Source organism: Fukomys damarensis, unplaced genomic scaffold, assembly GCF_012274545.1.
Source record: "Fukomys damarensis isolate Sample0158 unplaced genomic scaffold, DMR_v1.0_HiC HiC_scaffold_20, whole genome shotgun sequence".
Classification (NCBI taxonomy): domain Eukaryota; kingdom Metazoa; phylum Chordata; class Mammalia; order Rodentia; family Bathyergidae; genus Fukomys; species Fukomys damarensis.
In genome coordinates this window covers 9,309,972-9,332,975 of record NW_022900932.1, presented here as the reverse complement: position 1 = coordinate 9,332,975, position 23,004 = coordinate 9,309,972, and the positions used below count along the sequence as shown (strand labels likewise).

The window sequence follows — 23,004 nt, the reverse complement described above, 5'->3', positions numbered from 1 at the left end:
AAAAAAAAAAAAAAAAAAAAAAAAAACACCATTTCAAAACAATACGTACAGTATTATTTCATTTTGCTAAATGCAAGTAATACTTATCTCTGGATTGTGATGGCATTTATTTTCTTATTCTGTTATCTACTGTTTCTTTTTTCTACAATGATCACGTTACCACATTACCTGTCATTGTAAAAAATACATGTTGCTTTTTAAAATAAAATTTGATTATGATAAGTTAGGATAAGATAATGAGGAGAGGGCTGGCTCTTGAATGCTTTGGCGTACTATGTCCAAAACAAACTCAAGGTGAGGCTTTGTTATACTCCTGGCTTCTAATGGGTCCCCAGAAGTTAGGGATGAGTGAAGGAACAAAATGCCCTACAAAAGTGGATGGGGCTCAAGGTTACACAGAAGGAAATTGGAAGCTATAGAGAAAGTCAAAACTTTCCTGATCTCAGCTGTGACACTTAGCCTGACCCCCACCCAGGCCCTCTGCTCCACTCCTAATCCCAGTGATGGTCTCCTCCGCCTTGACTTTGTTTCAAGGCTCCCCTTCAACAGAGCTGCCTTTATAGAATGCAGCTTTCTGTGGTACCAGATGCCACATTTCCCCTGCTCTCCGTCTGTGTCGGTGCCTCTCAAACTCCCCATGCACAACTGCTCTGCACCCTCCTGCACATCAGGATGGCATAAGATGACGGGCTGCTGCTCTCCCTTTCATCAGATATGTTGTGCCATTTAATACGCCTGGATTTTCTCATCTATGAATCAGCGTAAGATAACTAGAAAAATTCCCCTTTAGGTTTACTGTGCAGGATGGAAAAATTATCTTACCACCCTGTTAAAGAATTGAGCTGTGAATTCTTCCCCTTTCTTATGTGGCTCTGGAGGAACATACTGTATGTCCTGCAAATCTAAAAAAGGAAAGACTGGGCATTGCATTTTACTTTTGGTATGTCAAACTTGTAAAAAGAGCTATCTCTATAACTGCCCTATTAAGCAGCTTATATTTAATTTAGCATTTGTTTTATCTCATCTAATCTTCACAACCCTATAAAATAGGTTCTATTCATTCCACAAGTATATATTTCACTGTTACTATGTGTCAGGCACTGTGCTAAGTGCTACAGATATGAGAGTCAACATAAAACAATGTTCCTGCCTTGCTGGAGCTTTCCCAGCTGGTAGAAAGATACATATTATACAAAACATGTAAAATTGCAATTGTACCAATACTAAGTTGGAAAGTATCCAGTGCAGAAAAACAGTATCAGAGAGGTCAGGGAAGACTTCACCTTGGAAATGAAGTTTCAAATGAGCTCTAAGGACTAAGTAGGACAGGCATGATGGTGCACAGCTGTAATCCCAGCGTTCTGGGAGGCCGAGGCAGGTAACTTAATGACTTAATGAGGCCGCAAAATAAAAAATTACTTAAAGGAGCTGGGCCTATAGCTTGGTGGTAAGCACTTGTGTAGCTTTCTGGGGATCAGGCGGTGGGGGTGAGGGATCACCTACCAGGTAACTAAAACGGAGGAAGGACACGTTAGTTTTATCCCAGTTGATACCTGTTACTGGAGTTACCTGTTACAGAGTCTCTACTCATTTTCATCCCCTTCTGCACCGTCCTAGCCCCAGCCAACAGAAGCTGAGAATCTACAGCGGATTTGCCCAGAAGAGGAGACCCTAAAAAAAGAAGAGAGATGTGTGTAACTACCAAGGGAGACTTCCAGGAAACCAAAGCAACCTTGGAGACTGGGGAATGGCAGAGAGATGCTAGGAGATAACCCCTGGACCCCCAGAATGGAAAGCCGTCTTGACACATTGCCCTCCTCACTCCTCTTTCGGGAATCACGGAAGGCGCGAGTGACAGAAGCGACTACGGGATCCCAGCTTCCAATCCTGCGCCACCACTGCGGCTGCGTGCCACCGCCCCGGAAGCGGAAGTACAGTCGAGGTTACGCGGGGTTCCAAAATGGCGGCTCTCTCCTCGTTGGTGTCCGGCTGCGGGCATCTGTTCCGAGGGCTCCTGGCGCGCTCAGCCGCAACCAGCTGGACTCAGCTACCGGCTCGCGGGCTCAGGGAAGGTAAGTCCCGGAGCCCAGAGACCTCCCATTTCCAAACGAGAGCTGCAGCGAGTGTTCTCGCCAGCCCCGGTGCTTCCTCCCTTGGTTTTCACCTAGCGATTCGGACACATCGGAAGTTCTGCGCCCCCACCCACTGTCGCCCCGTCCAGATTCTTCTTCTTGTTGCTTGAACTCCTGTCCCTTGGTTGTGTCCTCGGGAGGCAGAGGAGGACGAAAAAAAAAGGGCCTAGTTTATCAGCGGGGATAGAGAAGCCTGTAGCTTCAGGCCTCAAGGGAGTTTTCAGTATAGGGCTGCGTGTTCATTTTTTTTTTCCGTATTCTCCGAATCGCTGTCTGCTTCATTAAAACGTCCGTAGCCCATGAAGGAAGGATTCTGGACTCCGTCCTCAGAGCGTCCCTTTGTAGTTTCTCTTTTGAAAATGATGTGATATGATGGATGGTGGCTTTTTCTGCCCGGACCGCTAGTCTTCCCTAAGAGGTGAAGGCCGAGGTGGAAGGCTATGTTGAACAGCTACAACAGAGGTAAATGCAGGATGGCTCAGCTCTTCCTTAATACAGTCTGGAAGAGTAGCCTGATTCTAGCATCAGCTGAGAGGTTACTGAAGGCCAGGTACTTCAATACGTGGTAGGATTTTGAAGACAGAAAACCCCTTTTCCTAAGAAGCTTGGGTTCTAATGAGAGAATATGTATACGCCCCAGTAAATGAATTATCCATTTACATGACAAAATATAAGGAGTTTCAGTTACGGAAGTAGTTGGAAGTTTTCCTTGAGAGAATGTTTCTTGAACTGGTTTAGAAAAGGATAGATTCGCAGAGTGAAAAGGTCTCATAGGAGCCTTTGTGTACTGTTAAAAGCAAGAAAGATGAGTGATGTGCAAAAGAAATGATGTGGTTTTTAAAAGATTCTGGCATAGTACCGACGAGCCAGTATATCTACTAAAGCTAAGAGTTATCCAGAGGGAAACAAATGATTATTATTGTCATAAGGGGCAGAAAAGTCCAAAAAGAAGACCTTAAGAAGAGGCCATGAGATTTGTCTTAGAAGAGGTCTCTTTTTAGCTTTCAAACAGCAGCTTCAATAGAGTGGCAAACAAGGAAACTAGCATGGAGATATTAAAGAGATAATTGGAGAAACAGTATCCTTGAAGAATTCAGCCATGAAAAGAAGATAGAAAAATTGGTGTATGGGGGTGGAGGGAGTCCAGATACTCTCGACTTAATGTTGGACTAATCCACTAATTTTTAAGAGACAAGATTATGCTCATGACAGAAAGGACTTGGATAAGATATTTCATGTATTCCCATGCTGCAAAATTAGCTGTAGCTCATAACATTTCGGAGGGTATCTACCAAGTATGAAACACTAAGAGCTGTAAGTTACATATGTCTTATATGAAATTCAAATTTGAAACAGTTCTTTGCTATATTCCCAGAAAGTCAAATGAATAGTTTTTTTGGTTGGTTGGGTTTTGTTGGTTTGGTTTTTGTCTGTGTAAGATAGGAATCTGAGGTTAGACAAAAAATATTTCATTGGAGAGTTTGTGAAATGATAGGCTGTATAATCATATGAGGGGTTTGGGGGTTTTTTTGTTCGTTGGGTTTTTTGTTGTTGTTTTTTGTTTTTGTTTGTGTTATTTTGGTTTTTTGAGACAGGGTCTCAACACGTAGTTGAGACTGACCTAGAACTCACTATGTAGCCCAGGCTGGTCTCGAACTCACAGTGATCCTCCTGCCTCAGCCTCCTGAGTGCTGGTATTACAGGCGTGCACCACCATGCCCGGCCTTTCGTTGGGGTTTTTTTGAGACAGGATCTCACTGTGTAGTTCAGGCTGTCCTTGAACTCACTGTGTAACCCAGGCTGGCCTTGAACTTGTGGGAATTCTGCCTCAGCCTCCCAAGTAGCAGGATCACAGGTGTGCGCCTCCATGCCCAGCATCATATGAGTTTTTAAAGTCCATTTTTCCATAAATACTTAGGTTGGTAGCTCTTCTTCTTGTTGGTCCCTGTCACACTTCAATGTCAGATTGAATTGATGTGATCTTACATGAAGACACTGTTATAGTTTGTATTTTTGAGAATCACCTATCTTCAGAGTCCCTAAATAGGGGAAAAAAAGAACTTCCTTTTGATGTTTAATCATTTCTAACACGAAGTATTACACATATAACTAATTTTCATTGGTCCCATCTGGTATATTTAACATGTGAATAATAATATTATACACATAGAATTTAATGTCATGGGGAAGAAACTGGGTCTCTTGCTGAAATATTCAAGCATTGCTTTTCAAAATAAAACTGTAATTTTAGTCAGAGTTCATGAGGACTGAGCACCAGTGTTCCTCTAGTGAAGACTCAGTTTGAAGCAGTGATTCTCAACCTAGGGCAGTTTTGTCCCCTAGGAAACATTTGGCAACGTCTAGACACATTTTTGGTTGTCATAACTGGTATTGCTGGCATCTTTTGGTTTGGGACCAGTGTTGCTACAAAATGTCTTGCAGCACACATTACAGCTGCCCACAGCAAAGAACCATTATGACCCAGAATATCAGTCCTGCTGCTGTTGAAAAAGCCAGGTCTAAGCTGGGGATTTAGCTCAGTGGTTCCGCCACCTGCCTCGCAAGTGTAAGGACCCAAGTTCAATCCCTGGTACCATAAAACAAAACAAAAAAAAAAAAGAAAAGAAAGAAAGAAAGAAAGAAAAGGCCAGGTCTAAAATTGACAAGAGGGACACAAAATCAAAAAAGGCTATTATGGGAGAATCAGGACTGAAGGGGGACAAAAATGCTGCAAGTAGCATGTTAAGTTTCCACGTACATTTGTTCAGTCATCTTATTGTCACAGTTGAGGAATCCGGTTCCAAGGGTTCTTTATGGCTTGCCCAGCGTCGGCTATAAGCAACGTAGTAGGAAACAGAGCCAGCACTCAACACTCTTCACTCTCCCCCAGTAATGTCACCTTGATGCTTCCTGGCAGGGCCTCCCTGTGGCTTCCTCCTTCCTGAAAGCTCTTACCAGTTAACTTGCTGAAGACCATTTGGTGCCTCAGGATTGGCACTGCCAGATTTAGCAAAGATTATGTGTTAGACCTTCTTCCGGTTTAATCACCTAGAACCTCTTTGAAAGAAATGTATCTTACTTAAAAAGAACACATAAATGGAGGATTATATGAATTAACAATCCTGATTGATCAGACACTCTCAGTAGAGTACTGTGAAATGAGAAAAGGCCAAAGGGAATTTGCTGCATTTCCTTCCATTAGCAGAGGGGGCTCTGGACCTGATACATCACACAAGGATATGCCAAACAGGCTAGTCTGCTCTATAGCTAAAAGCTTTGGAAGGGAAATGGGCAAAATGAGGGCTTTAAAGAATTCAGGATGTAAGGCACACACCTGTAATCCCAGCTACTTGGGAACCTGAGGCAAGAGAATCACAAGTTTAAAGCCAGCCTGGGCAACTCAGTGAGACTATGTCTCAAGATAAAATGGGTTGGGGATGTAGCTCAGTGGTGGAGCGCTTGCTTGCTTAGCATGCTGTAGGCCCTGGGTTCAGTTCTTAGTCCTGGGGGGGAGTCGGGTTGAGACTAACCAGAGGAACCTTCTGACAGAGAGATTTTGTGTGTGTGTGCGTGTGTGTTTGTGCACACACGTGCACATAGCAATAATAATACTCCTTGCTCTGAAGCCTAGGGCAGAGGGCTAGTTCCTCTGGGGTCCAAGGGAAAAGAAAGGGAAGTGATAAGAGAACTGGAAAACTTGAATAATATAATTAAAAATGGGGGAAAGTATGCTTGAGGCTGGAAGTTGTTTGAAAAAAGCAGCCACTGGCCAGAGGTGCTGGCCTACATCCTAAGCATGGCACTCTGCTCCTCCTGGCATAAGACTGCCAGGGCTCCTTCCAGCTTTCAGTTCATCTGTTCCTTCATCCACTGCTTAGGACTTGTTTTCCACAGATCTAACAAGGACCTCGGTTTCTTTGGCAGCCATGTGTAGCAGTGGCCCACCCTCCTCATCGTTGGTCTTTTCTCCCTCTCTTACTAAGCAGTTGGGCTTTATGCAGATGTAGCCCACTGCATTTGTGTTTATGTAGTTGTCAAGGTCTTTTTTGTTCATCGCAACCTTACCACAATGCTGTTTGCTTCAGACTCCCACAATCCAGTTATCTTGGACTCCATCCTAGGCGAGTATTTACTAAAGTACTCAGAGGACCTCTTTACAAGGCATGGACTTTATCATGAAGTTCCCATGCTTGGTTTAGCTCCCTCTCCTCCTCTTGGACAAAGACTGTGCCTTCCTGTTCTATTGTAACTCCCCATAGTGGGGAGGGCCAAGTTGTGTACCCCAGAGGCACTCAGCAAATGTATTGCCTCATTTGGGACAGATTATTTTATGTGTATGAGAAGTGCCTCTCTTGAAAGATTTTGGCACTTAGCTCGAGTTTAGAAAACTGCTTCATCTCTTTCCTTAGTTTACTTGATACCCCATATCTCAGAACACAGGGTGATTTCATCTTTTCCTAAACAAGTTTTTTGTTAGTGCGTAAATCTCTTGGTCCAGCTTTTCTTAGCAACCCCCACTTCTCAATAGAGAGGAGGCCAGGGACAAAATGGATCTCAGGTTTTGTTTGGTTTTGACATGTTTTTCTATGCACACTGAAAAGCAATACAATTTTGATTTCTATCTCCTCTTTCCAGAAGCTTAAAATCTACTGAGGGCCTCTCTGGTCTCCAGCTGCGCCTTCTCCCCCTGCACCAAGACACCACCCAGATCAGCAGTCAGCGAGCAATCAGTCTTGAGATGAGTCTGTGTCTCGTGTGAGTTCTCAGGTCATTTCCTCGGTTTGACAAATTGTCTCAGATAAGCATCTGCCTATTGTTTTACCCACTGGCTCCTAGCAAGTCCTGGCTCCCAGTTGTGCATGGAGAGCTGTGAACAGTGGAGCTTGCCATGGGCTTTGATCTCTGCTCCAGGGGCCAGTGGGATGAGTTCAGGGCTTGGGTCCTTGCCGAGAGTGATGTATGTTTTGTTAGACTTGTTTACCTCATGGTTAGGGCCCAAGTGCCTGCCCAGAGAAGGGAACCACATGTTTATCCTCTGTTTTGGGGCATTGTTCTTCACTGACTCCACCAGTCTCAGAATGTGTCTCTGCTTTTGTTTCCTTGGGGCTTCTCAGCAACTTTCCCCCTACCTTGCACTGCTCAGACTTGCTCACCCTCGGGCCCTTTCCCAACTTGGATTTTGCAGATTTGCAGTTTCTGGGGTGCCTGGAGCCTGGCTGGGCTGGGGATGTGCCCACCTTCTACCCCCACCCCACCCCAGGCTGCATCTGCAGACTGGCACACAGCAGTAACCTTCCCTCCCCTCTGCAGCTGTGCTGGCTTCAGACTGCCGACCAGGTTGTCTCACCCACATCCCTTTGTCGTGTTGGTCTCTGTTCTGTACAAGTGAATCCGTGTGTGGGGTGACGCAGTTTCTTTCACTCGGAGGAACCTAGCTGGTCTTTGAATTGATTAGTGGCCACAGTGTTCTCTGGAGAAAGCCTCAGGGCCTTGCTGGCCCTCCTTTCTCCTTTGTTTTTCTGGAGTTGGACACTGAGGGCCTCTCAGGTTGGTTGTTTTAGAGTAATGAGTCTTGGTGAATGGATTGCCCAGAAAACAAATGGGGACCAATTCCAGGCAGTCTGGGTCCAATTAGGTGTTGGTCACAGAGCTCATTGATCACAGATGCTGCCGTGGGCCCCTAGCTGGTTAGAGTTGCCTTTTCTCCTTAGACAAACCCTTCTCTTTTTATTGTTTTTTTTTTAATTGCAAAAGCAATATATGTTTGTTTTAAAAACTGGAGAAATGCACATAGACAAAAAGAAGAAATCAGAAGCACTCACTCCTTGAGGGGTAAGCAACGCGTCTCTCTTTCGATCCCTGGCCACTGTGTGCACGTGACAGACATTGCCTGGGGGCTGCCTACCATGTTCACTGATTCTAAAAGTGATGGACCTTGCGCTTTCTCTGGTCTGTCTCTTGCCTTGGCCAATGCTGAGTATAAAACTATGGTAACCAAGCTGCTGTTTAAATAGGGTTTTCCTATTGTGAGTGACAGTTTGCAGCCTCACTGTGAGGGCCAAGTTTTCTTGTGCAGTATTTAGCAGTTAGAAAGGGACTGTGAGAGTATTTGGCACCCTAAAAATAGCTAGCGTTTATTGAGCAGTCGCTGCATACCAGTTCCTTCGCTAACGGCTGTGGCTTCTCTCTAAGGAAACTGGGAGAACAGGGAAGAGCCCCAAAGACATTTGCTGGATGTGGCTATTAGCTTGTTCTTCCTTTGCTCTTGGCATTGTAGTTGTTCATCCTCTCCAGGTGTAGGAAGTGCCCACAGCCTGATGGGTGTGTTTAGCTATCTTGCGTCGGGTTCTCTACCACTCCACAGACCTCAGCAGGCCCAGGCTGAGAGGGTCACTCCCAGCTTCGAATGGCATTGCTGCCCTTCCGGTGCCTGCCTCTTCCATCACCCTCTGCAACATGCACAGCAGCGGTACCCTGAAGGAGAGGGTAGAGAACGGAACAGAGCAGAGGGGTCGACTCACACAGCTGTCTTCATGCAGATGTGTCTGCAGATGCACGTGTGTGGTGCTGAGGATGGAAGCAGGGCCTGAGGTGTGCTAGGCTGGCACTGCACCCCTGAGCCATAACCCCAGCTCTACATGCAGAATGAGCATAGGCCCCATTTTAGCAGTGAATTCATCTCATGGATTAGCTGCTGTGGGGCCACTGTTAGCTTGATGATGTATTTTTGTTTTTGAGAGAGGGTCTTGCTCAGTATTGTAGGCTGGTTTTGAACTCACTGTATAGCCAAGGCTGGCCTTGAACTCACAGTGATCCTCCTGCCTCAGCCTCCCAGGTGCTGGAATTACAGGCATGTGTCACTGCACCTGGTTTTCAGTGCTATGTTTTAGACTGAAGCCTTTCACAGTCAGAGCTACCTGTAGTTCTCTCCATGAAGGGACTTTGCAAGGGGTACTTCTGAAAAAAAGTCTTTTCACTGCCACACATGCGCCAACTATCTGGTCATTCTTGCTATCCCTGGTAGGGCAGGATCGTACCAGTTCTCTCAGGAAGGCAAAAGCATGTAGAGACCCCTAATCCCAGAGAGGATGCTGCTGAGCACCCAGGGTCACCCCAACAGCCTCCAGGTTGCAGAGTGTTGGCATGAGGGGTTGGGAGGACCCCTGCACCCTCCGTCCCAGGTAGGGGTCATGGGAGAGTGCAGCCCAAAGACTCCTCTTTTCTGCCTGTGTAGAGTTGGGACTGTTATCTGAGTCTCTCTGTCCCTTATTAAATGGCTGGCCTAATTTTTACCCTTTATCTCTGCAGTGGTGGAGACCCAGGAAGGGAAGACAACTATAGTAAGTATCATCAAGTTGGCCACTGAGAGCTTCTCAGTGCTTGGAGCTGCCTGACTGCTCCTTGTGGGAGGCAGAGGCCCACACCAGGCTCCGGGCTCCAGGCTCCAGGCTCCAGGCTCCTGGCTGTGCTCCCGCGGTGACCATAAATCCCACAGTCTACTATTTTTCAAGCTGTGTGCTATAGTGTGGTTAATCAGGAACACTTGCTGTGCCTGGGCCAAAGAATCTGTTATGATTAAAGTGACCTTTTGCATGACAAGGTCTCAGAGGCCTTTGCTAATATATTCTCTGGCAAGTGATAAATCCATCTCCCAGAGGGGAAACCAAGGCAGTGAAATAGACCTAGGGAGCCAGAGTTAAGTTGACTCAGAGCCAGGGTTCCTTCTTTCTGCTCAGAGTGACTAAGCTACTCCTTAAGTGACACCTTGAAGAGGTAACCTTCTCTGGCCCTAGCCGCATAGCCGGCACCCTGGCATATCTGCTCTCCCTCTCCTGGCCCCCTTACCTCCTTTCCTCCCGGCGTCATGAGGCCTAGATTATCCTATAATCCTTACGAGACAGCATTGTTTTCACATGGCCTTCTGTGCTGCTGAGTAATCCTAGCCACTCCAGAGCCCTCCGTAACTTCTGTATGGGTCAGGGATTTAACCCTCCTGTCAGGCAGCAAGTCCAGCGCTCCCTGACGACTCCCATCCCCCAGGTGAGCCTTTTGGGTCAGGTGCTCCCTCACCCTTCTAACTAACCAGCCTCATGCCATTCTGACTTCTAGGGGCCCCAGTCCCTTAGGGCATCACTTCTGGTTCCCTCATTAAAAGCCAGAATACACATTCCCCCTGTAAAGTCCATGCTGAAGGGGAAGGCCTCTGACTTGAGTGTAGAGTGCTTTTACTGCTGGGCATGAATCTGCTCCTTGGGGAGAGACGTGGAGGCACTGCAGCTCTGGAGAGCCATCCCTGTCTGGAGAGACCTGCACGGCTTGCTTTGGGTATCATTGTCCTCTGTGAAGATCGGGCACCTGTGCAAAGGTCGAGGGAGCAAAAGGAAATGTCTGTGACCCGTTCTTAGAACAGAGCTAGGTCTGTGGCAGGGAATTGGGAGGTATTAGTGCCCCCTCCCCTGGGCCTCACCATGCCCACAGTGCTGTTTCCAGCAGCTGTGGATGCCACAGCAGGAAGGTGGCCTGCCTCTGACCTTCGGGACATTGCTCCTTTCCTCCAAAGCTCAGACCTAACCCAGCCCCTGGAACCAACCTCCGGATCCTTGATTTATAGCACAGAATTGTGCTGAGGCTGTTACGGGCCACAGCACTTTGCGGAGGTCATTTCCTATGTGACCTCAGTGGGTTGCAAAGGTGGCATCCAGAATGGTAAAAGAACAAGGCAGACCAAGAAATATATCTGACATCCATGTGTTTGTTCTCAGAACAGTGTGCACAGGTGCTGACCCACGTGGCCTTCTCCCCTCAGCGCCATCCGGGGCTAGAGAATTCCTTGTGGGGCTGCCCTGTGCAAATGCAGTATAGGTAGCAGTGTCCTGCTAGATGTCAGTAGCACTGTGACAATCAGGAGTCCCCAAATGTCCCCTGGATAGCAGAATCACCTCTGGTTGAGACCCACTGGCTTTGTAAAGCCGGAAACTGCATATCCTCTGGAGAGGATGCTGGGACAGGAGAGTGACTTTCTTGGGACTCTGGTTCCTACGCCATCTGAAACCGAGTGTGTTAGTTCCTGTCTCCAGAGGCAGGGAGGAAGCACGAGGTCCTGCTGGGCTTGCTTTGTTGAGGAAAGGAAGGCAGTGGTCAGCAGTTGATACAGCAAGCCCCTCTCTCCCCACCCTTTAAGCCTTCTGTCAAGCTGTGTATTCAGTTCAGATCTTTTCCACTGGCCCTGAAGGCTGCAAGGCCACATCCCTATGGCCACTGCAAGTGGTTGCACTGGCCTTGTCCCTCACACCAGCTCCTTCTCTGCCTCCCAGATTGAAGGCCGTATCGTAGCAACACCCAAGGAGAGTCCAAACCCTCCTAACCCTGAAGGCCAGTGCCCCATCTGCCGCTGGAACCTGAAGCACAAGTACAGCTACGAGGTGAGTCTGTACAGAGACGTGTGGCCCATGTTGCTGAGGTCGGAGTCCTCCCCCTTAGTCACCACTGCCTCTTACAGAGCCACCAAAGACCAGCATTTGTCCAGGGACTGTCAACCTTGGCAGCACATTAAAATCACCCGAGGAGCTTTCAGAAATGGTGCTCCCAAGCCTGTAAGTCCAGTACTTGGAGGCTGAGGCAGGAGGATCATAAATTTAAGCCAAGCCTGGGAAATTTAGCAAGACCCTGTATCGAAAAGGGCTAAAGAAAAGCAAGGATGTCCCAGCTCCACTTTAGACAACTGCAACAGCCTGGGAGTGGGCCTGGGCAGATCCCGTGACTGCAGCCAGGGCTGGGAGCCACCGGCTGGGTTCACGGGCCGGTTTTGCCTCAGAGCACTGGGGTTGGGTTCTCCAGGGATGCAATCAGGCCTGGGCTTGGCTCCCACTTCTCCTGATGGGGCGGCTCTCATTCCCATTCTGTGCTCTGGGAATGCATTACCCTCTCTCCATACCAGACAGAGCCTCAGCCCTTGATTGCTCTGGAGCTGGAACAGCCACTTCCAGGAGGGAGAGGATGGGGAGCGGTGGCCATGGTTGGCGAGTATATGCCCCGTGCCAGGCCCTGTGTGGGCACCTGCCCCTCATCATTGATGTAGTGTCCGTGTCATCCCCACAAAGGAGGGACTTTTCCATCCTTTTTCACAGATGACAATCCTGAAGGCCCAGAGGAGAAATGAACCCATCAGGCCACCCCGCTAGGGTATAAGCTGCCTGGTAGAAGCTAGGTAGAGTCCAGGTTGCTGTACCCCACAGAGATGCAGAGGGCTGGAGCCACAGGTGACTCTGTTATCCCTGTGCCCCTCTGCAGGGTAGGATGACCACAGGCAGACAGCCCGGCCCAGCTAATCTCTTGGGCTGTCTTTCAGCCACACAGGGCCAAGAAAGGGGCAATCACCCTCCCAAGTCCTTTAATACCAGTGGGTGTGCCAGGCTGGTGACATGGCAGCAGGATGTGGGCCTGCTTGGAACCCCGCTGATGACAGGGAGGCAAACCCACACCTGCCCAGAAACAGGGGTGCTCCTGCCAGCACCCCAGAAAATGCTGGGGCTCTATGTGCAGTGGTAGTCTCATCCTCTCCCAGGTAAAATCTGAAGTCAGTCTCCCTTTTCCCTCTTTACACTGGCAGCACCATTGCCTGGCAGCCCACACACTGTTTATGAGCCCCAGTTAGACCAATCCTGGTTCGGGTGGGAATGGGGACCCTGGTCTCCCAGGGATGGCTGTTCTGTAAGGCCGGTCTGGAAGAGGTAAGGCAAGGGTGGCCTCCCTCTCCCCTTGGTTCTGTTGTGCTCTCCTTTGCCTGTCGCAAGCAGCCTGTGGGCCTGCGATGGCCTAAGGGAAGCCCAGAAACGCATTCCCATTTGGCCATGGGAAGTTTAGAGAACAGGGTTAACCTCCCATGGGGCCCCTACTTGGCACTGGGCCTCCACTCACTTTGGGGGTACGTGGGAGAGGCATCTGCGTGTGCTGGTCCTCGGCCAGAGGCTCTGACACAGCCTCCCCTCCAAGAACCCCCGCCAGATGTTCTGCCTCCGGAGGTGCCAGTGCAGGGAAGACTGGCACTTCATCAGCATCTCGGATCCAAGTCTGGTCCAAGTCCCGCCAAGTGGGGCTAACTGTTGGAGTGGAAGGGGCAGAGTGCACAGCTCCACGGGGTGCTGGTTGCCAGACTCACGGCCGCTGCCTGTGGTCCCCCCAGGATGTGCTGCTGCTCAGCCAGTTCCTGCGGCCCCACGGCGGCATGCTGCCCCGGAGCGTGACGGGCCTGTGCATGGAGGAGCACCGCAAAGTGGAGGAGTGTGTAAAGATGGCCCACCGAGCAGGTAGGGCAGGCACGGCCCCCAGCACCCTGGGCTCCCCAGCCTCAGCGCTATGGCAACCGCTGTGTGCTCTTCTCCCCAGGTCTGCTCCCGAATCATAGGCCTCCACTCCCCAGTGGATTCGTCCCGAAGAGCAAGCCCAAGCTGAACCGGTGAGCAGCGCCACCAGCCATACTGTACAGGAGCTATAGCTGCAGCGCAGAGCGAGTGCGCCCTGCCAGTTCAATCCCCTGCCCCCATCACACGCATCACGGCACAGCTGCGGTATAGACAGCTTCTGCCCCCCACCCCGTGCTGGCCCCAGCCTCCTGTTCTGCCCCACTGGCCTCTACACTGTTGAGGAGCACAGGGAGGCCTGCTCATTGGGCACGAGAACATGCTGATCCTCTGCGCATGACCTCACATGAGGTTGCTATGGGGATGTCAGAAACACTCCTGCAAACTCAGTCCCCCAGCTCTCTCCAGCCCTGGAATTACTACAGGACAGAGTGAGGCCTCAGAGACAGGCGGGCTTTCTGGGGTAGGACCACTGCGTACAGCTGTGTAAGTCGTGCACTGCACGGGGCAGCATCCCAACCACTCCCAAGAGTATTCAGGAACTCTCCCAGCATGATGCTGTTGATAGTCTACACCACTTCCTGTGGCAGTCTGAGCAGTCCTGTGCCCCTTCCTCTTCTCCTGTCTGACTTCGCCACACTCAGACCCTTAGGTCTCTGGTGTCCTCCGTGTGGCGTACAGCTGCATCTGGAATACTGATTTGGGGGGTCCTGTGATTCTTCCCAAGGGGTCTCCCTCCTTGTGTCCCACTGGCCCTGGAGTGAGAAGGAGCTGGAGGCGACTGAGGCAAAGCTCCCAAGCCACTGCCTGGTCCCTGCCTCCTATGCCAGCTCCACCTGTGCGCCCATGTCATGAGTGGGACCAGCTGCTAGCCTGGGGGGTAGGTAACCTCCCTGGGTCTCCCCGCTGTGCTGCGGCCATGTAGGGGCCAGTCCCCTCTCACCCTTTCAGGGCACTTAGCAGGTCGAGGACACAGTCCACCCTGCCCTCTGGCTTTGAAGCCAGTCAGCTCCCTGCCGTGTACCCGGTGCCCTTTAATGTGACAGAGGACTGATGATGTGTGAGGCTCGTGGGTTGCAAAAGGCTGCCCTGGAGGAAGGGTTCTGGCTGCAAAGGGAGATGATTCCCTCTTGGGGAACTCTGCTTCCCGAGGTCCTTTAGTGCCATCCAGGCCCTGCTTTGTCCCCCCAGGTGGGAGGAGCTTCTCAGGAAAGAGCTCTGCCCCAGGAGCCCTGCCAGCAGCCGCTCAGACCCAGGCACCTGGCCTGGGGTACCTGAAGCCTCACTTCCCCTTGTGGCTCCAGGCTGAGAGAGGACAGCTAAAGGCAGGAGAGCTGGGTCACCTTGGGGTCCTCTTAGAATCCCAACAAACACCCTGTGCATGGCCTGCTCCCCAGTCCCACATCCTTACAGTCCATAGGCGGGTGGCCACTAGTGGCCAGTGGGTGGTCCTCTTCCTTTGCCCCAGAATGACGACTGTGGAACACGCAGTCCCAGGCCCCGCGCCTGTGCCTGTGCAGTCAGCACACTGGCAGGACACCACCCGCCCAGCAAACACGTGGCCTTTCCCTCCCTACTGGCACGCAGGGTGCAGGCCTAGAGCAGAGGACTGAGGTCTGGGCAGCTCTGCTGAAATGCATAAATCAGCAGCCATTTTTCAGTTTTCATCTAAAATTGTTCAGCCAAAGTTATTTGTTTCTTAAAAAGCTTTCCATCTGAGGGTCTCCAGAGGCTGGGACAAGCCTGACCTGGAGTGGGCCGTAGGCTTCCTGGCCCTGTCAGAACTGCACTCAGAGAACGAGGGTGGACCTTTCTGGACAGAACCCAGATTTCGTTCTAAAAAGAGGAAACCCCACATTTCCAGTAACTGCCAGGGCCCTGGCTGTCCCTAAAGGAGGCCAGAGGGCCATTGATGACCATCACCTTTCCCACCCCTCCTATTCCCGGAACATCCCTGGGCTGAGGCCGAACTGCAGTTCCTCATCCCTGATCGGCAGCTTTGTGCCCTGGAAGGGTCCTGAAGGCTGTGGTGGCAGAGAAGGCCAGGTGTGGGAATTGCCCTGGAAGGGTCCTGAAGGCTGGGGTGGCAGAGAAGGCCAGGTGTGGGAAGGTGCAGGCCGTGTGGGAAGGTGCAGGCCGCTGGGCCATTGTTACTCTTGTCCTCGCCTTGGCCAAGGCCACTCACACAGAAGCCCTGGCAAAGAAAAGATCAAAGGACCCAGTCTGTCACAGGATACTTGTGGCTCCCAGGAGGATCCTCGCTCTTTGAGAAAGGAAAGCTGAGGAGAGGCTGGCAGGGCCTCAGGGACAGTGCTCAGTGCTCACCACTACTTTGTGTGCTTTCTCCACAGCTACCTCACCCGCTGGTCTCCGCGTTCTGTCAAGCCCATCTATAAGAAGGGCCCCCACTGGAACAAGGTGCGCATGGCTGTGGGGTCACCCCTCCTGAAGGACAACATTTGCTACTCGGGCCGGCCTTTGAAGCTATACCACTGACTTGTGCCACCCAGGAGGCCTGGCTCCTCCAGCATCAGGGGCACTGGGGACAATGGGACCACTTCAGTGCCTGGGCCCTGGGCATTTGCATTGGCCTCCTGACTGGCATGGGCTATGCCCAGGGCTGGAGACAGTTTTACCCCAAGGTGTGTCATTCATAAACCAGGCTCCTGGCCTTCCCGCTGGGTGTGTGCTCTCTGCTTAGGAAGTGGGGGCTGGGCTGGTGGGGGGTCTGTGCCGCAGGGTACTGGCCACCAAGGACAGCACAGAGGGGATCTAGTCCCCAAGCTGCAGGAAGGAGCAGGGGCTGCCTGGCCCACATGTCCCTCTCATCTGAGCCCAAGGAGCAGCCATCTTCGCAAGTCCCCTGGCTGTTATCTCCCAGCATTATCTACTGTAGCAGCGTCTCCATTGGTGTGTTGCATTTCTTGGCCACTGCTTTGGAAATAAGATTTCCTGACCCAGGGGCCCTCTCTTCGCACCCTGGACACCAGAGGGAGGTGGAATGAGGTAAGGCAGGACAGAATATGGCCAAGTTCACGGAAGCTTAGGAAAACACTGTTTAGGAACACCCTGGTGGCCCATCCGTCCTACAGCATGAAGGGCAAGTCCATGTTCTTCTCGCCAGTGCCCACGTAGATATAGCCGTGGTTCCTGGTGCGCGGGGTATGGAAGAAGGTGAGGCCCGGCCACAGCAGGCTTCGCAGCACCACCAGCGAGTTGCCCCGCTCCATCTGGACGCTCCAGGACCCTGGGGAGGCAGATGAGGAAGGGACCAGGCGTCAGCCTCTGGGTGGCCTTCAGCTGTTGCATTGCCCATCACCACCACTCCTGGGGGAGGGCGGAGGAAGTGAAACAGGTGAAATTCACACCAGTGGGCACTTCTGTCAGCAAGCCTGGGGGCCAGTGCCAGGGCACACCCCACACGGGCCACACTCTCCTGCTCAGGTGACTTCCCATGGTCCCACAGCTCAGCCAGGTTCGGCCACCTCAAGCCTTCCTGCTCACTGGCAGCTGCAGGCCCAGCTGCCTCTGCCAAGAGGGGCCTGGGTTCCTGCTCCTGCAGAGGAGCAGCCCAGCCACCACAGGGACTTGGCTGGAAGGCCCAGACCCAGCTCCAGGTCTGAGGGAGGGAGCTGCTGTGTGGGAGGAAGGAGCCTGGGAAAATCGCCTCTGGATGCAGATCTGGGGCTTCTATTCCCCTGCGCATGAGGCCTCTCCCGGAGCAGCCACGGCCCTGCTCCCACCCTGCCAGGAAGGCAGAGGCTTTGAAGGTTCTGGTGCTGGACCAGGCAGTGCACTGAGCTCCATGGCCTTCATCAGCTGCCAGCTCAGCCCGGCCACTTGGCTCCTGCACCCAGTTTCCCACGGTGTGGCTCACCCCAGTCACGCCGCACCCAGCAGCCTCGGACTCCATCCCCACCCACTGGGGCCACCCTGCATCCGAGCGAGAGACCTGCTTCACAGGAAACTGTGACCCTCATGGCAGCTCAGCCCTGCTTCAGGCAGATGCCGGCCCAGGCCCAAACCCAGCTTTCTGCAGCCTGGAAGTCGGCCACTGGGCTCTCCTGGCCCCCACCACACAGGGCAGTGAACCATGCATGGTGCAGTGAATGGAAGCCATACACCAGCCTGTCAGCTCCTGCGTGCCTGCCGGACCCCTTGAAGAAGGCAGCAAAGCATCCCCATGTGGCCAGGCCCTGGCTGAAGCACTGCCCTGGACCAGCCGCTCAGTCCCCCTAGCCTGCTGTTCTCCTAGCCCAAAGCTCCAGCAAACGCTCCCTGGTGAGCCAAGGGTGGGGATGCAGAATGGCAAGTTCCCAGGCCACTGTGCTCCGCCTCTGGGGAGAAGCACAGGCCCAGGAGGGTCCCATCTGCTAGGCTTCAGCACCCACCAGTACCCAGAGCATAATCAGGCCAGCTTCCTAGAGACTCAGTCCTTCCTAGTCCTTGGCCTGCAGCCACACAGCCCCCTGAACCAGGGACAGCCAGGCCTGCTCTTACTCATCCCTCACACAGGCCGGCTTGCAGCTCCCTGGGCCACATGGTACCTGGAGTCCCCCAGTCCGAAGCACGTGGGTACACACTGTCACCAGTCTGCCCAACAAGACCACTGCCACCTCTGGCCTGCAGGTCGGGGCCATTGCATCTGGTACAGCAACCCAGAAGCCTAGCAGAGAAGGTGGGAAGAGCAGGCACTCAGGTGAGCAGGAGGTGAGTGCCAAGCTGGAGGAGGGTGCGAGTGTGGCTGAGATGCCAGCCCAGTACAGTGCTGCCCCTCCTCCCTTGCATTCTTGTCACACTCCTGCTCTCTGCCATCGTTCCAGATCAGCTGGTCGCCCAGGAAACACAAGACTGTCAACGTGCCATTAGTCACGTATCTGCCTGAGGGGCCAGCCCCTCACTGTCACCTTGTTCCACTTTCTTACTTAAGATGCTAGCGGGGCTGGGCCCAGCCTCCAGCTATGGGCCCCTTAGGACTCTAGGGTACAGTCGTGACCTCAGAGCTCCCCCCATGTGGTGGCCACTGCTCCTAGAGGGCTATATTGTGGGGCGCAAGCCTGGGAGTTGAAGGAGCCTGAGCTGCTGGCAGGAAGCCCTAGGTTTCCCAGGCAAGTGTCTCCACCTGCTGCTGTGGCATGCAGACCTCAGGCCCAGGTGTGCTGCTGCGACCAAGCCTGCTGGAGTGGGTCGGAGGGAGTCCCAGGCAGTGGGCACTTAACCCTCTCAGACCAGTACCCCAACTTGGTCATAACTGAAATATGGCCATGTGTTCGCAGTGGGGGCCACCCCTGTCCAGTGAGGCCATGTGGTAGAACTGTCTGCAGGCCTGAGCACAGGGAAGACAGTGGCACCATGGTCCCAGCCTTTAACTGAAGGGCAGCAGGGCCCAGCCATGGACCAGGAGGCCCAAGGCCTTGAGCTGGAAGCACACTGCACATAAACTCCCAAAAGGTTGATCCTGCCACACCTGCAACCCCACACTCCTGTGTCCCCTGCCCCAACTACCTGGTCTACCTCAGCCATTTCCAGGCAGCCGGCCCTTTGCTGCCCTCTGCTGCCTAAACTGTGCACTGCATTTGAGCTTGACCGCCTCATTTCCTCCCTAAATTCCTGGGAGGCAAAGGCAACTCTTGGGGGGCTGGCACGTGGCAGCTGCCCAGTGGCCATTCTGACAGATGGCACCCATGCCAGATGCCACCTAGAAGTCTGCCCTCCTGACCACTGCTTGAGCTGCAGCCCAAGGTGAGAGAACCATTGCCTGTGTCTTCCAGGAAGGGGATCCCCCTGACCCCAGAACTAGGGGTGACCTCAAAGCCACCCAGGCTCCTACAGAAATGCAGACCCAGGACCCAGTGTGACAGCCAAGAGGACACAGTGGTCTCAGCCAACACCCTCCACCACCTCTAACCAAGGCTGCCCCAACTGCTGAGCTCCCACCCATCTCCATGGATGCAGAGAGGCACCTCCAGGACAGGGCCACCTGAACCGCACTCACAGAGCACAGCTGTGTGCTGAGCACTGGACCGAACTCCCAAACTAAAGACTGCCATGGATGTGTGCAGGGCTCTTAGGGATGTCTGGGAGAAGATTCCAAACTGCCTCCCACCAAGGTTGCTCCGGGTCCAGCAAGCCCCCTCCTGGATGTGTTTCCGAAGACAGTGAAACCAGATTGTCAGAGAGACACCTGCACTCAGGCTTACACCACACTATCATGATGACCAAGAAATGCAGACCACCATGCAACTGATGAGTAGCCAGGAAAGACATGGTATGGAATATATGGGGGGTGGCCCTAAAAAGGGGTGAGATCTTATCATTTGTGGGATTATTGGGAGTAGAATTACTATTAGGTGAAAATCCAGGCACAGAGAGTATGAACTCTCTCATGTGGAATCTAAAAAATTCTGAGGCCCATTCATTAAGGGGCTGCCGTGATGGGGCCTCATCCCCAAGGGCCCCCGTGAGCCACTCATTCACACCCAGGTTTCTGACTCTGGTCCCCGAGAATGGCAGCTGCGATGTTACCTTTGGGGATGTCATGCTCCAAGGAGTCCAAGAAATCCAGGGAGGGGTCCAAGTCTGCCTTCTCCAGCAGGGTCTTGTTCTTCAGGCCCACGGGATCCCGGAAATGGAAGTAGGAACTGAGCTTCCTGGCCTCAGACAAGGACAGTCCTAGAGAGGAGGACGTTCAGCCCAGGCCCCACAGGCCCTCCCCCATGAGGAGCCCACGAAGAGGCACCGAAAGGAGACAGGGACAGGTGCACTTGCAAACAGGACAAAAGCAGGGAGCCCAGGCCCTCACCAGGACTGGGGGCCAGGTGGCCACAGGTAGATGGGGACCAGCGAGCGAGGACCCAGCCAGCAGCATAGAATACAGGGCACATCCTCCTCGGGGACATGGCCTCCTCTTGCCTCCCATGTGCCAAAGGGAGCTGGGGAAGGGAGAGCTGGAAGAACCCACCCTCAAATGTCCGGTTGACATGGACAGGTCCAAAGGGGGTCTTGAAGAGGGCGCCTCGGGGGATGACGGCCACAGCCTTGTCAATCTGGTCAATGACAGACACCAAGCGGGTCTCTTCCTTGACCTGGACCTGGGAAGGCAGGAGAGGGCCGGCTGCTGTGCCCACTCTGCCCTGGTGTAAGGGCCCCTGCATGGCCTCCTCACTTGAGCCGCCCGTGTCCCTGCCAGCACCCTGAGGTCATGCTGGGCAGACCCTTGCCCTCCCACCTAGAGAGACTTTTCCTTCCTTCTGACTTTCCTTATTTCCTTCCTTCCCTCATTTCCTTTCTCCCTTCTTTCCTTCCTTCCTTCTTTGAATTTGAATACAACCAAGTGATACAATAGTCACAACTGCAAAAGAGTTGAGTTTGGTGGGGTGCACACCTGTAATCCCAGCACACAGGAGGCTGAGGCAGGAAGACTGCCGCAAATTCAAGCTGAAGGCCATCCTAAACTACAGAGCAAGACCCTGTCTCAAAAAACAAATAAAACACTACAAAACAGTTTCTGTGACTCTCAAACTGCCCTCACTGGAGACAGCCACCCTGAACAGTTTCTGTTCCCTTTCAGAGACATACCATTCTCTCATCATGTTTAAATGTTGCTTATTTTGCCTTTTTAAAAGATGGAAGTAGCCAGGTGTGGTGGTATATACCTATAATTACAGTACTCTGGAGGCTGAGACAGGAGGATCACCTTGCATTCAAAGCCAGCCTGATCTACATAGCAAGACCCTGTCTCAACCGCCCCCCCAAAAAGACAGTGGCCCTGCTACACTCACTGCAGAATACTTGGATAATAAAGAAAACCATATTTAAAACACTCATAATCCCACCTCCTGAAGGCAATCATTAACATGTTGCTGCACTGGCTCTATTTTTTTTTTTCACTGCATATATTCACAGTAAAATTGGGGTCACGGTTTCATCTCCAGTTCACAGCTCTCTAGAGTCACATGACCCCCCATCTCCCACGCTACAGCTCCACCCAGATGAACCCAACTGTGTTAACATCAAGACCACCAGAACCAAAAGAGCTGCACAAAGCCGTCTGGGGAGAGCAGCCCTGGCCAGGAATGCAGGCCCCCTGCCGCCTCATGCGCCAGCCACATGTCTGACAAAGGGGAACGAGGACCTGGCCATCAAGTGCCTGGGCCAGGGCCTGTGAAGACAGCAGCTCTCTGGTTCTGCAGGAGCCTGCAGAGGAAACCAGCCTGGTCTGCAGACTGCAATCCAGGGCTCCAGAGGGGACATCTAGGCGTGGAGGCAGTGGAAGCCCCACTGCCCTAACACACAGGCCAGGGTTTGATCCTTCAGCTCAAGTGTGCACGCTGGAAATGGCATGGGTACAGGATTATGTGGTTTGGCACTACTTGCCAGGGCTGGGAGCTCAGAATCTACAATTCCATGTCCCAGACCCAGGTTAAACACCACACTTCCTTACACAGGCACAAACATCAGGGTGGCTCGTGTGTGTGTGTGTGTGTGTGTGTGTGTGTGTGCACGTGTGTGCGCACACTAGGTTAAACACCACACTTCCTTACACAGGCACAAACATCAGGGTGGCTCGTGTGTGTGTGTGTGCACGTGTGTGCGCACATGCCTGTGATAGGGTCTCACTAAGCAGCCCAAACTGGCTTCGAACTCACAGCAATCCTGCCTCAGCCTCCTGAGTGCTGGGATTATAGGCATGCACCACCACGCCTAGCTGGGGCATGGATGCAGAAGGGTCTCCAAAAGATACTGTCCAGGGAAGAGAGCCAGGCGCGGGGGCATGTGTGTCATGTGCCGCCATCCAGTTCGTATTTAGGTGAGGAGTGCGTGCAGGGCGAGGTTCTGCGTGAGGTTCCCAACTGTGTGGAGCGGCTCTGCGAGCAGCACCTCCACTTTGTATAACCTGGAATCCCCTGGGATCGGGCAACTCGCAGGCTTCTGGTGCTGCAGCCTGAGGCGCTGCACTTCTGACCCCTGTGCACATACGGGCCTAGGCAGGACAGTTACACTGATGTCACCCGGCAAGAGGGCTTGCGTGACTGCAGACAGGAGCGGGAGGAAACACCACACTCCTGTGTGCACCTTGTGGCACACAATCTTGTAAAATAAAAATCGGTAAAAAGCAAAATGCCAGGGTGCAGCTCCGGGGGGCAGAGGGCCTGCCTAGCTGGGGAGCGGCCCTGCCTGCACCCCAGCACCTCAGCAAAAAGAAAAGTATGTGTCTCACATATACACGTATGTATTTGTGTTTCATGTGTACATTTCTGTGTGTCACATACACGTCTCCGTGCATGTATGTCACACGTGTATGTGTGGACCACGAATGTAATTCACCTGTGTATGTGTGTCATTCATTTTGTGTGCATCGCACATTTACATGTGTGTCGTGTTGCGTATATACTTGTGTGTGTGCATATTACACAGTTTTGTGTATGTAGATGTGTGTCACACACACACACACACACACACACACACATATATTACTGTGTTTGCGCTACCTGTGTGTGTGTGTGTGTGTG

General features: G+C 52.3%; 2 protein-coding genes across 3 annotated transcripts in view; one reads left to right on the top strand and one right to left on the bottom strand.

The window, feature by feature from the left end:
* The first annotated feature begins 1,922 nt into the window (after positions 1-1,922).
* Mrps18a (mitochondrial ribosomal protein S18A) lies at positions 1,923-16,165 on the top strand. Its single transcript, XM_010617699.3, has 6 exons — positions 1,923-2,072; positions 9,441-9,472; positions 11,447-11,554; positions 13,315-13,438; positions 13,518-13,587; positions 15,844-16,165. Exons 1-6 carry the CDS (start codon positions 1,961-1,963, stop codon positions 15,986-15,988), a joined length of 591 nt encoding a protein of 196 aa, XP_010616001.1. The 5' UTR covers positions 1,923-1,960; the 3' UTR covers positions 15,989-16,165.
* Positions 16,166-16,382: 217 nt separating this feature from the next.
* Positions 16,383-23,004, bottom strand: part of Rsph9 (radial spoke head component 9) — a 9,911-nt gene continuing 3,289 nt past the window's right edge. Inside the window, exons 3-5 of one of the 2 annotated variants that reach the window (XM_010617701.2) lie at positions 20,454-20,538; positions 20,018-20,164; positions 16,383-16,739 (exon numbers count right to left, since the gene is read on the bottom strand). In XM_010617701.2, coding sequence (XP_010616003.1) covers positions 16,579-16,739; positions 20,018-20,164; positions 20,454-20,538 — 393 coding nt within the window. In that variant the 3' untranslated portion in view covers positions 16,383-16,578. Of the gene's footprint in view, positions 16,740-20,017; positions 20,165-20,453; positions 20,584-23,004 lie in introns of both variants that reach the window. The other variant, XM_010617700.2, reaches the window with a different exon arrangement.